This window comes from Pseudorca crassidens, chromosome 9 (genome assembly GCF_039906515.1).
Source record: "Pseudorca crassidens isolate mPseCra1 chromosome 9, mPseCra1.hap1, whole genome shotgun sequence".
Lineage (NCBI taxonomy): Eukaryota > Metazoa > Chordata > Mammalia > Artiodactyla > Delphinidae > Pseudorca > Pseudorca crassidens.
In genome coordinates this window covers 49,494,225-49,511,517 of record NC_090304.1, presented here as the reverse complement: position 1 = coordinate 49,511,517, position 17,293 = coordinate 49,494,225, and the positions used below count along the sequence as shown (strand labels likewise).

The 17,293-nt window shown below is 46.7% G+C and overlaps 1 protein-coding gene across 7 annotated transcripts in view; it reads left to right on the top strand.

Annotated features, from left to right (window-relative positions):
- STIM1 (stromal interaction molecule 1) overlaps positions 1 to 16,524 on the top strand; it is a 195,027-nt gene extending 178,503 nt beyond the window's left edge. For 3 of the 7 annotated variants that reach the window (XM_067750122.1, XM_067750123.1, XM_067750124.1), the window contains 6 exons: positions 562 to 739; positions 5,602 to 5,769; positions 6,282 to 6,382; positions 6,661 to 6,896; positions 10,021 to 10,420; positions 14,601 to 16,524. In XM_067750122.1, coding sequence (XP_067606223.1) covers positions 562 to 739; positions 5,602 to 5,769; positions 6,282 to 6,382; positions 6,661 to 6,896; positions 10,021 to 10,420; positions 14,601 to 15,117 — 1,600 coding nt within the window. In that variant the 3' untranslated portion in view covers positions 15,118 to 16,524. Of the gene's footprint in view, positions 1 to 561; positions 740 to 5,601; positions 5,770 to 6,281; positions 6,383 to 6,660; positions 6,897 to 8,098; positions 8,192 to 10,020; positions 10,421 to 12,262; positions 12,300 to 14,600 lie in introns of all 7 variants that reach the window. The other 4 variants (XM_067750128.1, XM_067750125.1, XM_067750129.1 and 1 more) reach the window with 4 other exon arrangements.
- Positions 16,525 to 17,293: the final 769 nt, after the last annotated feature.

Sequence of the window (17,293 nt, the reverse complement as noted above, 5' to 3'; positions counted from 1 at the left end):
ACCCCTGTCACATCTCACCATCAGGCTTTCTCTGGGTCTTTGGTCTAGCTTGCAGGGTGTTCTACATTTATTGCACCTTCCAGATGCCTTGGTATAAGGGTAGTAACTGTGGGATTTGAAGACATATAGATTGGAATTCTGGTCTCAGTTCTACATGCAGTTAATTCCTGTCTCTAAGCCTCCATGTCCGTATCTGTCCCAGGCTTATAATGATACAATATATCATTATCTGCAGGGAGAACAAATGTGAAATACCTTGTAAATTAGTAGTTGTTATGATCTGAGTATGTGAGACACTTTAGAAGGAAGGATTCAGGTACCCAGGAACCTAGCTTCACAGCCTTTATTACTGGCAGCAGAATGATGGCCCACATAAGAATTATGGTAGTGACCATGGTTTCTGTTGGCCCTGAGCTACCTCAGAGCCAGACAGGCAGCAGAGTAGGGAGAATATGTTCAGAGTGCTGGAGCCCTCATTTTCCTCTTGGATGCCATGCCTCGTGGCGTGTTGGCTGGCGCCCGCTTGCCTAGCCTTCTCCAGCTCCCCGCATCGCCCCCCAGGCTGCACAAAGCTCAGGAGGAGCACCGCACAGTGGAAGTGGAGAAGGTACACCTGGAGAAGAAGCTGCGTGATGAGATCAGCCTTGCCAAGCAGGAAGCCCAGCGGCTGAAGGAGCTGCGGGAGGGTACTGAGAATGAACGGAGCCGCCAAAAATATGCTGAGGAGGAGTTGGAGCAGGTAGGGGAAATCTGCGAATTCTTGGACACCCCGAGGGGGTGGGGTAAAAGGGCAGGGGCCAAAGGTCTGGCTAAGAGTAGTGGGAAAGTTGCAAAAAATGGTCACTGCAGTTGTCAAAGAACAGTGAATAACAGGTGGTAACAGTTATTTTGTTCCTTTTTAATTGAGGTATTTACATAAAGTATACAAATCATAAGTATACAGCTGGCACACTTTTACATATGCATGTACTTGTGTAACCACCATCCAGATCAAGATACAGACTCTCTTAAGCACTCAGAAGGCTCGCTTTTGCCTCCCCTTTCTCCCTGTCAGTATTCCACCCAAAAGGTAACTACAGTCTTAATCTCTAAACCAGATTAGTTTCACGTGCTTTTTGAACGTCATCTAAATAGCATTATACAGTATGTATTCTTTTATGTTTGGTTTCTTTCACTCAACATTGTGTCTGTGAGAGTCATCCATGTTTCATGTAGTGATAACTGATTTATTTCCATTGCTGAGTATTAATCCATTGTATGAATATACTGTAAATTATTTATCCATTCTCCTGTTGATAGACTTTTGGGTTGTTTGCAGATTTTTTTTTTTTTTTTTTTTTTGCAGTTTATCAATAACATTGTTTATGAACCTCCTTGGCGGGCATCACTTATTTCTGTTGGATATGCAGTAGGTCATTTATATATTTAACTTTATCAGAAATTGACAATTTTCGAAAATGGTTGTACCAACCTATACTGCCACCAGCAATAGTGTGAGAGTTCTAGTTGAGCTACAACCTTGGTATTTTTAGGCATTTTCATTTTATACGTTCTGATATGGATGTAATGGTATCTCATGGTGATTTTAATTTTTATTTTCCTATTGACCAATAATATTGAATACCTTTCCATAAGTTTATTGACCACTTTATTTGGGAATCTCTTCTAATTTACAAATTGGGTTGTATTTTTTCTTAATTGATTTGTAAGAGTTTTAAAATATATTCTGGATGTAAGTCTTCTTGTCTATATATATACATACATATTGCAAATATTTTCTCCCAGACTGTGGCTTGCTTTTTTGCTCTTTTAATATTGTCTTTTAATGAACAGACGTTGTTGACTTTAATGAAGACCAATTACTCAATCTTTTTTTTTTTTAAATGGTTGATGTTTTTTGTGGCCTGTTTAAGAAATCTTTTCCTAACACCAAGATATTTTCCTCTAGAAGCTTTATTGTTTTACTTTTCACATTTAGGGGTATGGCTTATTTCAAACTAATTTTTGTGTATAAGATGAGATAGGAGATCAAGGTTTTTTCCCAGGTAGATACGCTGTTCTGTGGTCTATATGTCTATCCTTATCCCACATTGTCTTACAACAAGTCTTGATATCTGGCAGTGTTAGGTTCTCCAGCTTTGTCCTCCTGCCAGATGGCCTTGGCTGTTCTAGGTTCTTTGCATTTCCATGTTGGCTTGTCATTCCGTTACAGTGTGCTCTGCTGGGATTGTTATTTGTTTTTACATTGAATCTATAGATTAATGTGGGGGAAAACTGACACTTTAACCAAATAATTATTCTAATTCATGAGGATTGGTTATCCTGTCACCTATTTAGGTCTCTAAAAATTTCTCTCAACAATGTTTTGTAGTTTTCAGTGTAGAAGTCTTGCACTTAAATTTTTTTTAACTTGTTCTTATTTTTCTAGCTGCTTGAGATGGAAGAATAGGTTATACATTTTAAACCTTTAATCTTTTCTAACACATGCATTTGGAGCTATAAATTCCCATTTCAGCACTGCTTTAGCTGCATTTACTAAGTTTTGATATTTCATATTTTCATTATCATTCACTTCAAAATATTTTCTAATTTCCATTGTGATTTCTTATTTGGCCTGTGGTTATTTAGAAGTGTGTTGCCTAATTTTCAAACACTTGGGTACTTTCCTATTTATCTTTCTCATTGATTTCCAATTTAATTTTTCTGTGGTCAAACAGTGTGTGCTATAGGGTTTTAGTCCTTTCCAATGTGCTGAGACTTGGTTGATGTAAACAGACTACACAAAACGATTGAAAGGCGAAGTGTCAGACTGGATAAAAAACAAAACCCAACTATATGCTGTTTACAAGAGGCAAGCTTTACAAATAAGGATACAAGATGGTTAAAAGTAAAAGGATGAGAACACTAGGATAAACACTAAGCAAAATAAAGCAGCTGTAGCTATATTAATATCAGACAAAGTAGACTTTAGAGAAAGAAGTATTACTAGAGACAAAAATGGACATTTCACTTACGATATGTGTGAATTAAACAGTAATATATAACAACCCTTAATTTGGTACACCTAATAATATAGTTAAAATACATATGTAAAGCAAAAGTTAAGAAAACTAAAAGGACAAATTCATAATCAAAGTTAGAGATTTGAGCATCTATCTCTCAGTAATAAGCAGCCAAAAATATCAGTAAGGATATAAAAAATTTAAACATGGTCAATCAATTTCACCTCATTGATGTATATAGAGCATTTTACCCAACAACTGCAGAATACACGTTCTCTGTAGTGTGTATTATGCTTAGTTCTGTTCTTTATTTCTCTCTGTGCTTTGGTTTGGTTATTTTATATCGATCTGTCTTTGAGTTCCCTAATCCTGTGTTCTGCCGAGAATTGTGCTATTTAGCCCATCCAGTGGAATCCTACTCTCGGATAATGTATTTTTCTAGAATGCCCTTTCATAGGGCATTTTCTAGAATGCTCTTTTATAGGTTCTCATTCCCTGTCCAGAGTCTCCATGTTTTCATGTTTCCTGTCCATCTTTTCCCATATTTTCTTTAACATTTCAATCATAGTTGTTTTAAAGTCCTTGACTGGTAACTCTTAACATCTGGATCATTTGTGGGACTGCTTATTTTTTCTCTTGATTATTGCTTATATTTTCCTGCCTCTTCTCATGTCTAGTAATTTATTTTTATTAAATGCTGGACAGTGTGCATAAAAAATAATAGAGGCTGCAGGTGATTTTTAATCTTCCATCAGATATAGGGTTCTGTTAGGTATGTTGGGTGAGGCTCTGATTGCCTCAAGCCAATGAGAGACTGACATATGTTGGAACTGGGTTGTAGTTTAATAAGACTTGGTCTAAGGCTCATTTGTCCCAGTTTCTCAGGTATGCCCCTTCCTGACTTGTTATTCAGATCTGGTGGATTTCTTTCTCCTCAGCCCTGAAAGGCTATGAGAGATTCATTTCTGCCCCTTGGAGGTTTTTTTTTTTGTGGTACGCGGGCCTCTCACTGTTGTGGCCTCTCCCGTTGCGGAGCACAGGCTCCAGACGCGCAGGCTCAGCGGCCATGGCTCACGGGCCCAGCCGCTCCACGGCATGTGGGATCTTCCCGGACCAGGGCACGAACCCCTGTCCCCTGCATCGGCAGGCGGACTCTCAACCACTGTGCCACCAGGGAAGCCCTCCTTGGAGGTTTTTAAGTTAGCGCTTTGTCCTCCTGCTCCTCATAGCTTCAAAGTTTTGCAGCTACATTAAACTGCTTTTAATGTAGAACTTGATCTTACACTTCCAGACTCGGTGTATCAGCCTCTAAGGTATCTGTTCCTCATTTTAAATCTATAAAGCCAGGAGTGGGCCATTTTATAGTTTCCTTTTCAAGGAGCAAAAACCAATTGATGCTTCATCTTGTCATTGGCTTTCAGAGGAATGAAGGTGTTCTGTCCTTAGCTAAGGCCCTCCCGGTCTATATTAGGTTCAGGGGAGGACCTCAGGCCTGCTATGGGATACTTCCCCAGTGGCTGAAGTTGGGCATGAGACTGCTCTCAATCTCTTTTCTCTGGGATTCTGACCAGCTAAAAGTCAGTGTTCAGATGGGGGAGTTGGGGATCATTTATACTGGTAGGCTGGGTGAGATAGAAGGAATTCAGTGAATATAATGGATTCTGTATATACTCTCAGATTCATGCTTAAGTGCTTTGTGACCATCTGCTTCATTTTATGCTCCTTGCTGAGAAGTCAGTGAGGAGGTTTCTGCTTACACATTGGTCCTTCCATATCTTGGCCTCTGTTGGCAGTGCCCATGTTAGGTATAAGCTTGCTTGTTGTTTTCTTGCCTTGTAGAGAGTGCCTATTACAGCCTACCCACCCATCTCAATGGGAGAATCACTGATAAAGTCTCTGGGCTGGAGGAGACTTTGGAGAGTATTCAGGCCAATCCCCTTCTGGATCAGCAATCATTTTGAAGGTCTTTCAGACATGAGCTCTTTACATACCTCTCATGACGGGGAGCTCACGCTCTCCTGAGATCACCCCTTCGCTTACAGTTTGGATTTGCATGGGAGAAAGCCTTACACTGATTGAGGTCTGCTTTAGGAAACACATGGTCACACAGCCAGTTGAGTGACAGACCAGGGACCAGATCATATTTCCAGACTCCCAACCAAATGCTTTTCCTGCCACATTGTGATGTCTTGGGTCCAGGAACAGACCCAACTGTCAGAAAGAAGAGGATTTATTGAGATAGCCTGTACCTTATGAGAGCAGGGAAGATTGCTGAGATTGGCTATATGATGAGGAGAGGCAACCAGTATGTGAGAATAGATTGCTCTACTCTGGCAGCAAAAATCAATCAATCAATCAATCAATCTCCATCTGAGTTCTGGTTGACACTACTGACTGTGTGACCTTGAGGAGGTTACTTTCCTTCTCCAAGCTTGGTTTCTTGTATGTAAAATGCAGAGAATAATCCTTGCCCCTTCTCCCTCTTGGGAGAGTTGTGAAGCTTAGGTGAGACAGAAGAAAAGAACTCTGAAGTATCATACCAGAGGCATTGGAGAGGGTCTTGGTAGTAGTAAGGACTCACATCCTCTTGGCTACACAGGTCCGGGAGGCCTTGAGGAAAGCAGAGAAGGAGCTGGAATCACATAGCTCATGGTATGCTCCAGAGGCCCTTCAGAAGTGGCTGCAGCTGACACACGAGGTGGAGGTACAGTACTACAACATCAAGAAGCAAAATGCCGAGAAGCAGCTGCTGGTGGCCAAGGAGGGGGTGAGACCTGCCTTCCTGCTGCCCTCTTCTCTCCCCCCACCCTCCTTTCACCTGCCTTTCTTCCTCCTCTCTGCCTCTCTATATCCCTCCTGTTGGACACAGAGACATCCTGGTGTTGGGTTTTGTTTCTTTTCCTGATAATACAGTTTCTAATAATGTCTTCAGGCTTCTGGAGGAGGGAATGAGGGTGTGGGGCTACTCCCACCTGCCTTTTGGGAAAGATGAAGCAAGTGGAGGCAGGTAGAGGGAAGTCTCTGCTGGCCCCAGACTGACATGGGGACAGAATCCTCCTGGGGCCAGGATCCCTTTGCTTGTCTCACTGCCTCTATTTTCTTTCTTCCCCTATGCTTTTCTCTCCTGTTGCCTTCTGTTTTCCTTTCCCTTCTTGTCTTCCTTCTTCTTGTGCAGCCTAAGCTGTGCTAGGAGGAAGGGGAACCAGTCACAGAATAGCATTTCTCATTTCTCCAGCCTCTATCCCTGCTCTTTTTAAGCTGAGGGCCTCATCTTTGCAGGCTGAGAAGATAAAAAAGAAGAGAAACACACTCTTTGGCACCTTCCACGTGGCCCACAGCTCTTCCCTGGATGATGTGGATCACAAAATCTTAACAGCTAAGTAAGTAGCCCCTGTTGCCCAGCTCTGGCGATGTCCATCCCATCCTCAGAGTCGGAGGTCGTCCAGGGCCTCCAGCCCTAACTCTGCTTCTTCACTGGTAGAGGTACAGCTCTGGTCTCGTGCCGTAGCCCTTGGCTATTTCCCACCTTGCTCTTAAGTTTATGATTTAATTGTGTTTCTTATTTACACATATCCCCCCAACTTGCTCCTCTGAGAAGCAGCCTCACTTCTGTTGGGGCTCACACCCATGCCTGCCATTTCCTTTCATCCCTCTTCAGGCAAGCTCTGAGCGAGGTGACGGCAGCACTGCGGGAACGCCTGCACCGCTGGCAACAGATTGAGATCCTCTGTGGCTTCCAGATTGTCAATAACCCTGGTGTCCACTCCCTGGTGGCTGCCCTCAACATAGATCCCAGCTGGATGGGTAGTACGCGCCCCAACCCTGCCCACTTCATCATGACTGACGATGTGGACGACATGGATGAGGAGATTGTGTCACCCTTGTCCATGCAGTGTAGGTGACCTCTTGGCTGGGGAGGAGGGAAGGAGCCTTTGATGTGCAGATTGAGAAGTTGGCCTCTGCTGTGCTTAAGCAACATATGGGGCAGAAACCAAGATGGTTTAACTCATGACCTTGGTTAGTAAAGCATAATCCGCATCAAGATACCCCTTTATAATTGTCCCTTTGGTGGTTTTCCCTTTGCTATATATTCTGTTTACCCTATGGGTCTGTTGTGTTAAGTGTGTCTCCCTTCACTCTTTGTGTTTTTTTTAATCTCTTTATTCTCCTTTCCCCCTGCTCCTATCTATCTTTATAAAAATAATCTCCTTTAGTGGTTCATAATATAAAAATGGCATTCATTTTGACTACTTATTGCTTTAATTGGTTTTAATTTTATAATCCTTACTTTTAACTGCTAAAGTAGTTGAATGGAATGATGTCTCTTTCTTTTTGTTTTTTCGTGTGAGGCCCCAGGAAGCAATAGTCCCTTACGGTAAAAGAGCCCTAAATCCTCCAAGCCAGAAAGACATTCTTGTCCAGGAGGGATCTCCTGCACAAGCATGTCTGTCTTTCCACCTGAACTCTCGGCCATCCCCACCCTCTGTCCTGGGTCTTCCCTCTTCCTTTTCTCCCCTGCGAGTGGTAAGAGCTGAGTAGGGCAGAATTGAAGGAGACAGCACTCTGTGGGAATTCTTAAGTGAAGGAAGGGACATACCCCTTACTGACCCTGTTGAATTTTTCTCTGGATCAGAGGCTATTTTAGATAAATAGGATAGACTTTTATGGAAAAGCTCTTGTGCTGGGCCCATATCCCATGAGTGCAGAGGGGATGGCAGAAAGCTGGGCTGGGTTAGGGGCTCACTTTCAGAAAGTCAGATTCTTTAATCAGGCTGGATTCCAGCTCCAGACAGGATTTATTTGTAAGTTTCTTCAGCGATAGTCTGCCTCTGGGCAAGCCTCTTCTTTCCCTGGGCTGTTAACTTGGCAGGGCTTTAGTCAGAGGCCCAGCAAGGTTAGGATCCCTAGCAGGTAGAGCTTGATCTTGATGTATTGATCTAAAGGCTCCCATGTTCTCCGGGTTGGGAGGGACCTTCATTAGCTCTGAGCCACCCACCCCTTGCCCCCTGGCCCTTCCCTTATCCCATTGAGGGGCAGGGCGAAGCCCTCTGTAAATCAGATTCTCTTCTCCTTTTGGCCTGGCTGTTGGACCCTAGATGCTGCCTGGCTGATGGGGCGTAGGTTCAGTGACCGCTCTCTCTGCTCAGCATCCGCCGGCTCGGATGATCAGTCCCTCTGGAAATACCCGGGTTTGAGGAGCCCCTTTGGGGCTTTTGTTTTTCCAACTTTTGGGGCTAAACCAACACTCCTATCCCACGGGCCCCTTCTCCTGCCTGCATCCCTCCCCTGCCTGCTCTGCTATTCCCTCACCACGGTCCCTACTAACTTCAGGGAAGGGTTCGGAGGTGAGAAGAATCAGCCTGCTCAGCTGAGTGCTTGAGAGAGAACAGCCATGGTGATGGGAGGCTTAGGCTTCTCCTTTCAGCCCAGCTAGACAGATGTCCTGGCGGCCCTTCATCTAGCTGGGCTGAGATGAAAGAGGGAAGGAAAGATTCTCTTCCTCTTTTCTCCTTCTGTGTTCCCCTTCTGTCTCTCTTTCCCCGTCCCTATTCCATGCCTCCTCTTCCCCTTAAGCCTCCCTTTCATGTCTCGAAAGCCACCAGCCATAGAAGCCCTGGCTCCCTAGCTCTCCATCACCATGGAACTGTGTTCTCTTCCTGGTGGCCCTTCCAAGCCTTCTGCCATCCATGTAACCGTGTCCTTTCTCCCATCTTTAGGGAGAAGGCAGGGAGGCCCATATATCAGGGTAGAGGAGAAAAAAACAAAGGTGTGAATTCTATTTTCAACTGGAGCTGGGAGTGAGCCCAAGAGGGATGTTCTAGCACATCTCTAAGTTATCTGGTACCCACATACCCCTTCTCTGGGCATGGTGGCCCTCGTCTTCCAAGAGCCTGATCTGCAGCATTGATCCAAGAGCTGGTTCTTTGTTGGGTACATGCTTATTAGAAGAAATTTGGATAGTAAAAAGAGTAAATGTGGGCATAAAAAGGTACCTGTAATCCCATCATATTGAGTACCTTCTCTTTCAGTCTTTTGTCTGTGAATTTTTAAATAATTTTTTTACGTGGTCAAGATAATGATAATCACTACCATTTATTGAGTGCCATGAACTGTGTCAGGTACTTTAAAAATATTATCTTGAAGCCTCAGGACAACCTGAAGGATTTTGTAAATTAGGAATTAAAATAGGGAAGTAAGTTACTCAAGGTCACAGCTAGAAACAGAAAGGCCTTGTTTCAAATTCCTGTCTTTTTTATTCTATAGCTCAAGGTATTCCTTTTACATGAAATTTGGTAGCCTTTTGTTTTTCCTGAGCATTTTAATAGACATTTTTCTATGTTTTAAAAATCTTCTCACGAGCAGCTTTTTTTTTTTTTTTTTTTTTGGCTGCGCAGTGCGGCTTGCAGAATCTTAGTTCCCCAACCAGGGATCGAACCCAGGGCCTGGCAGTGAAAGCGCTGAGTCCTAACCACTGGACCGCCAGGGAATTCCCATAAGCATCATGTTTAATAGCTGTGTAACCTTCCAGCAGTTGGATGTGTTATCATCTTCCTGTCGTTCCACCTTTATTTTTACTTTCATACAATTATTAATAATGATGTGATGAGCATGTCTGTGTATAAATCCTTGTCTGAGTTGTGAATTATTTCCTGAGTTTGGCTTTCTAAAAAGGCTGGTTCTTAGTGCCCTCCCGGACCTTGTCCCAAACCCCTATCCTACCCCGTCCTGCCTGTGCCCTCCCACTAACTGCCTTACCGTCTCCCTTCATAGTAATGTTGGCCCTAGGTCTGCTTCCATTGGAATTGCCATTAAAACTGACCTGGGTACCTCATCTTCAACTTCCCCTTCCTTTTAGGACCCCTGGTGGGAGGTTTCGGGGAGGAGGTGCCCCATTCTCCAGATTGGCCACTGAAGGCCCAGAGTGGTCTCCAGTAAGCATTTCTCCATGGGCAAACCTGCTTGCCACCAGCCCAAAGTAGGCTGGCCCTTCCTCACACTTTCTTCACTCTCCTTGCAGCCCCCAGCCTGCAGAGCAGCAGCGTCCGGCAGCGCCTGACGGAACCACAGCATGGCCTGGGATCTCAGAGGTTGGTAGAGGGCGAGGCTGGCCGCTTCTTGACAAGCCGGGTCTCTCTGCGGCGAATGCGCAGCCTTTCATCTGGACAGTCTTTCACTTCTGAAGGCCTCGGGACCAGCGCTCCATCTGCCTCTGCTTCTTCTTCCTGCTCCTCTACCACCACCACCACTGCCACCACCTCCAGCACCATCACCACCACCACCACCTCCATCACCACCGTCCACATCCACCCTGTTTATTACCACCACAGCACTTCCTATTTCCTCCAGATGGAGCCCTACCCTGACCCACCCCCTTCTGACAGCACCGCTGTGATGCCTTGGCATTCAGAGACCTTGGGGTACCAGCTGTCTCTCTTCTCTTTCCTTTCTCCCTTCCTTGCCCCTCTGCTGCCTTTACCTCGGCCTTTGCCTGCTGGCTGCTGCTTGGTCAGCTGCGGGGTGTGTGTGTGCGGTGGGGCACTTCTCCTTGTCCTATCCTTTCCCAGCCTGCGAATCCTCCTTAAGGTCAGCCTAACTCCCTAAGGCTTTCTTCCCTTCTCTGTTTGGGGTTTGCTGACTCTAAACATGAGTAACAACCCCGCTGCCTCACGGTCCTATAGCACCTTGGCCTAAACTTTCACATCTGTTATCTCAATGGAGTCCTCACTTCCTTCACACCCTCAACGAACATTTATTGATACCTACTCTGCCAGGCTCTGCTGGGCATGGGGATTCGTAGATGATAAGATACAATCCCAGCCATCAAGAATTGCAGTCTGGTCTGGGAGAGGTACATAAATGATTCTGGAACAGTTTGATAAGTGCTAAGGGGGTGTTGAAGAAGGAATGGCTAACAGTGTGAACCCGGGTGGAATGCTTCACAAGAGAGATGACATTTGTGCTGGCACCCTGTGTGCAGGCAAAGGAGAAAGTGTATTCTAGGCAGAGGAAACACATGCACAGGCATAGAGTTTCAAGAGAACCTGATCTACGTGTGGTTAGAACATTTGCTATGTGTTGGTGGGAAGGGGTAGCAGATGAGGCTAGAATGATGAGGGGTTCTGAAAGGACACGGGCTTTGGCCATTACCCTTTAGGAGACGGAGAACTGCAAAGGGGTTTTTAGAAGAAAGTGAATTGGTCATATTTGCACTTTAGAAATAACATTTTAGTGGCCTGTATAAAGGAAACAATGGGGAGACTACAGGAATTTGGAAGTCATTGCAGTAGGCCATCAGGGGAGGTAACAAGGTCTTGGTATAGAAACAAGAGGATTAATTTGGTAACTGGCTTTGAGGGGTGGAGGAGAGGAAGGAGTGTAGGATGATGCCCAGGTTTCTAGCTTGGGTGACCGAATGGATGTAGTACCCTTCATGGAATTACTCTTCAGAAGGGGGGGAAACAGATTTAGGGGTTTTGGACAAGCGAGGTTTATAGGTCGGGCCGGCATTAAAAACACTCACGTCTGAGAAGGAAGTTAAGGTTCTGAAAGGTTAAGTAATTTTCCCCAGGTCCCAAAGCTAATTAGGAGCAGAACACAGACTAGGACTTGGCTTTCCATTCCAGGACACTCTGTCGGATATTTTTGTCCTTTCACAAGGTCTCAGTAAGTGAACTGTATCAGAACTGGTGAAAGGCTTTCTCCCACAGCCTGGTGTGGCAGCTGCAGGGACTTTCCCTGCTATAGCTCAAGGTGATAGGCTAGGGTCAGATATAGTAGCCTTGACCTCACCTGAACAAGCTTAGAGGACCCTCAGGAAGTCCCTCTCCTCTGGAAGGACCTCTCATCTCTGAAGCTGTGGCCACGGCTCAATCCTGGTCTCTGGGTTGCAGCCGCCTTACCCTGTTGCTTCCTTTTGGTCCTGCCTCACCCTGGATGCCAATCTCTCTAGCTCTGCCCCTCGAACCTCTGGATAATTATCCTTGAAGGCTGTTCCTTTCTCTTTCACAAAAGGACAGCCTTTACTAGAAGCAGAGCTACTCATCTTCATCCTCACCCTCATCTTCATCCAAAAGCCTAGGCAGGGAGACTGCCCTTCCCAGTACAGATGGAGAGGACTGAAGTGGGTTGGGGGCACTAGAGGATGCTGTGAATCTCACGCTCCAAGGCCCAGGCTGAGGGCAGTGGGGAGGGAGGGTGGGGAAGTACGTGCCTCTGCCTGGCCTGTTCACTACTGAATTTTCTTTTGCACCATGCATCAGAGGATCGTCTCTAAAGGCAAACAGGCTCTCTAGTAAGGTTAGTAGCTTGGGGTGGGAGCCCAAGGCAGCCCAACCTTTGGGGAGGGACACCCCTGACCTGAATTGTCTCAAAGACTCAGGGAGGGAAGGTGAGCTTGCCTCAATGGGCCTTTCCCCTCCTATATCCACCCAGGCTTCCTCCCAGGTTCTTTTCTTGCTTTGGAAGCCTCAGCTTTCGTTGATGATGGAGGCACAGAGGGATGGGAATCATGACCAAATGGGGCAGTGGGCCAGGGGGAGTGAGTCTGGGTAGACCCCAACCTCTTGACCTCTCGTCCTTCCTTGGTATTAGAAAGGTGGGCTCCTAGGATCCTCACCTCCTCAGCCTAGAGGGCCCCTCTTCCCGGTGTGGCTGCCCCCTAGAATTTCCTTGGCACCATGCTCAGTGGTTCACACCTGTGTGGAAAAGGCAGGATACGGAGAGGGTCATCTTGGGACTTAGAGAAACAAGGACACATTTAGATAGAAGCAAGGACACCATCTGAAATATGAAAGCAAATATGAGACCGTTCATAAACACTAGAGTACGTGGCTGAAACAGTATTTGGAATGGGAGTTGGAGCTGGGATTGTTCTCTGCTATCCCCTGTCTTCAGCAAGGTACTGGCCCACAGCGTGGCTGCTTAAGTTAATTGTTTCCTGCTGAGAATTAAACCTATAATAACTATTAGTCAACCTCCTGCTTTTGCCTGTTTTTGGAGCCTGGTGCCCTCCCTAATTTTTCCACCCACAGCCTCCTTCTTTCCGGGTCCTGCTGTGCTCTCCTCTCCCACTCATGACCCTTTCCCTTTGGTTTCCTGACTTGGATGTTTAAACATTTCCCTTAGCCCTCTCCTCTGCCTCTGCCATGGGTTCTCAGGCCTCTGGGAAAGGAGAAGGAGGGTTACGGGATTGGAAGGGGACTCCCATATCTACCCTCTTGTCTATAGAGGCAGGAGGTGTGGCGTCCAGAATTAGTTCGTGGTCTTCTTAGGAACAGCCAGCCCCTTAAAGGGTCTCGACTATCCTGGACTGCCTCTGTGTGTGCACGTCCAGTGTGCAGTGCCGTGTCCCCGTAGCTCAGCCTTGCAAAGAAACCTCTTGTGACTGGCCCACGGAAGGGTCTTCCTGCTTGACTGGCCTCATCATCTTCATTCCCACAATACTTTCTACATTTTCAAGTGCTTTGCCAACATATTTGGGCCTCCAAACAGTCTTGCAAGATAATTAAATTGGTGTTATCTTCATTTGGCCAAAATTGAGGACCAGCAAGGTTAGATGACTTGTCCAAGGTCATACAGCAAGCCTCAGGCAGAGCTGGAAATTGAATTAGACCTTAGGACTTCCAGCATGCAGCTCTTCTGAACCACTGCTCCTTAAAGGCCAATGTCCTGTCTTTCTATGCCTCCCTATGTTCTCCCCGTCTGTAGAGCTCTGAAAAAGACCCCAGCCTTCCTGCTGTCAGCCAGCTTTGGTTTGAATGCTGAAACACTTCTCTGTGACCTCCTTTGAATCCTGACAGAGGGTTGGAAGAGGCAGCATCTTGGCCTTTTGGGGTGGGTGAGGGATTGTTTGCAAGGCTGTTCTTACCCTTCTCTCCCCAGGCTGGGTCAGGCTCACTTATTGCATGTGCCCTGTTCCTTGGGGCCTGGCCCAGACTGGATGTGTCCCAGGGGTGACAGGAGTAAATGGGGGAGGGAGGCATGGAAAATGGTGACTCAGAGAAATATACGGGTTCTGGGTTAGCTTAGGGTGCAGTTGTAAGAAATCTAGCCAGCTATGGAAGCAGAGATTTTATTGAGGAGGATGCCTGTGGCATTGAAGCCAATGGTTGCACCGGTTTAGGGCCTGGCCATTCATCAGGGGTGGGGTGCAGGCCTTAGAAAGCCCTTTGCCAGAAAGATAATGGTATAATGACATTTGTTTTTGATTCTTGTCTGTCTCTTCTCTCTCCATCACTTTTGCCTCTTTCTTTTCTTCTCTCCCCTTGGTCCTTCTTATTTCTACCTGCTTCTCCTTTTGCTTTTCTTCCTCCCCAATTTTACTCTTTTCTCCTTATCTCTTCTCCAATCTATCCTTATTCCCTATTCCTTCCTTCTCTCTTATGCCGTGCTTATGGCCTGCTCAACTTCCCTCTGTTTCTCATTCTTCCCTCTTTCCCACCTGCTATTCACCCTATTTTATCTCTCCTGCCCCTCTCTCCATCCCCATTTTCCTACCCTGCCCTTGTCTTCTCTCTTGGCCCCTGTCTCCTCTTCAAATTCCCCCCTGCCCCCCCATCCTCTATGCGTCCCTTTCTTCCTCTCTGACCTGTCTTACAGGGATTTGACCCATTCCGATTCGGAGTCCTCCCTCCACATGAGTGACCGCCAGCGTCTGGTCCTCAAGCCTCCTCAGATGGTCCGTGCTGCAGATGAGGCTCTCAGTGCCATGACTTCCAACGGCAGCCACCGGCTGATTGAGGGGGTCCATCCCGCCTCTCTGGTGGAGAAACTGCCTGACAGCCCTGCCCTGGCCAAGAAGGCACTGCTGGCACTGAACCACGGGCTGGACAAGGCCCACAGCCTGATGGAGCTGAGCTCCCCAGCCCCACCTAGTGGTTCTCCACATTTGGATTCTTCCCGTTCTCACAGCCCCAGTTCCCCAGACCCAGACACGCCGTCTCCAGCTGGGGACAGCAGAGCCCTGCAGTCTAGCCGAAATACACGTATTCCCCACCTGGCTGGCAAGAAGGCCGTGGCTGAGGAGGATAATGGCTCCATTGGTGAGGAGACAGACTCCAGCCCAGGCCGGAAGAAGTTTCCCCTCAAAATCTTTAAGAAGCCTCTTAAGAAGTAGGCAGGATGAGGGTGGCAGTTGTGGGACAGCTTGTCCTCACCTGGTCTTCTGCCTCCCCTTCCCTCCCTTCCAACATACCTGGCCCCCAGCATGGGGCATGGGAGGGGCTGGCCCTGGGGCCTGGGCACTGTACATACTTGCCCCCCGTATCCTTGGGTCCTTCAACATTATTTATTAACTGACCACCATGGCCTGCCTGCCCTGCCTCCCTCCCAACCATGGGCTGCTGCTGTCACTCCCTCTCCACTTCAGTGCATGTCTTAGTTGCTGCCCCCTCAGCTCTCAGTCCACCTCTGGGGTCCAGCTTCTGTCTCTGCTGTCCCAGTTTTGAGGTTTGGTTTCTTGTTTCTCTCTGTCTCCTGCTTTTGGACTCCCCCCCCCCCCGCCACTCCCCAACTTCCCCTAGAGGCTAGGGGGGAAGAGAGGGGCAGTAACTTCTGACACCTGTGCCTCAGATCTCTTCCACCTCACCGACCATGGTTCTGTTTGCCCCAGACTGGGGCCTAGGACCTAATATTTGCAGTTTGCTCTCTGGGAGTGTGGTGGGCCAGAGGGAACCTCGGCCTGGAGCTCACTGAGGCCTCCAGGGGTCCATGGGGGAGCGAAACCAACTCCCAGAGGACAAGCCACTAGAGTTCTGAAGAGAGGCTAGGCTAGGGGATAGATCGGAAGAGACTTCTCCTAGTTGGAGGATGAGTGGAAGCCAGAGGTGTGGGCTACAAAGCAGTCACCTTTTCTCTCTTCTCTCACTCACACCTGCCTCTCTCTTATTCCCGCTCCCCCACCCTGCAGGAGGGTTTGTCTATAAGAGGCGCTGCCCAAATGCTCCCCAAGCCTCATTACTCCTGAGGCTCAGGACAGTGGGCTCCCATGGCCGTGGGAGCCTCAGCTATGATACAGGGCTCTAATGGGGCCTTGGAGCTGCTGGGCAGGATGTTGTCACATTTGAACCAAAAGACAGTTTAAAGTTGAAAAATGAAATCTCCTGAATTTCCCAAGTGCCTGCACTGCATACTTGCCCTGTGAGACCCCATTTTCATGTTACTGCATATCCTGGGCCAGAGGCTCAAGAAGGACACAGCCGGTTTAGGGAAGGGGGTGGCTAAGGAAGATGGTGTAGGTCAAGGTGGCTGTGTGACCACTCCCCCGCCCTTCCCACCCTCTAGACAACTCTCTCCCTTCCCTGTTTTTGCAATGGCTGTAAAGGTATTTTCCCTCTGCCCCACTCCCTGCCGTGTCTTTACTCTGGGATCCTATTTTGGGCCTGGGGTGGGGGCACCTGGGGCTGGTCTTGGGAGGGTGCTAGGCTGCAGACTGCCTTGTACCCCCTGGACACCCTCACATGGGTTTTTCTGTGTTATTTCATAAGACTCTTTGAAGTCCAATAAAGCATGTAGGAGATTTTAACCTCTGCTGGCTTTGACTGACTCTCCTTGTGTTCTCTGTGCTCTTTGTGGCACAGCAGACAGGATGAAGAGACATTTCTCTGCTGCCAAAGGAAAGTGAAACTCTCATACACATTCCCAAAAGCTCTCTGGGTAGGGTTACCAGATGAAATACAGGATACAGTAGTTGAATATTAGACAAACAAATAAATTTTTAGTATAATTATGTCCCATGAAATATTGGGGATACATTTTTATTAGCTAAATCTGGCAACCCTATCTCTAGGCCATCTGACCCTATCTATCATATGGCTTCACTTATCACCTGTGACTGTTAGAATTACAGGCATAACTCATTTTATTGCACTTCGCGAGTATTGCATTTTTTACAGATTGAAGATTTGTGGCAAGCAAGTCTTATCAGCACCATTTTTCTAACAGCATTTGCTTGCTTCACGTCTCTGTGTCACATTTGGTAATTCTTGCAATATTTCCAACCCTCCACCAGCCAAAAGATGACCACTTGCTGAAGGCTCAGATGGTGGTTAACATTTTTTAGCAACAAAGTATTTTTTATTAAGGTATGTACATTTTTTTAATAGACATAATGCTATTGCACCCTTAATAGACTACAGTATAGTGTAAATATAACTTTTATATGCACCGGGAAACCAAAAAGTTTGTGTGACTTGCTTTATTGTGATATTTGCTATATTGCAGTTGTCTGGAACCAATATCTTTGAGGTACCACTGTACTTCACAGGAACCTTGGAACCACCTTCAGGGCAGTA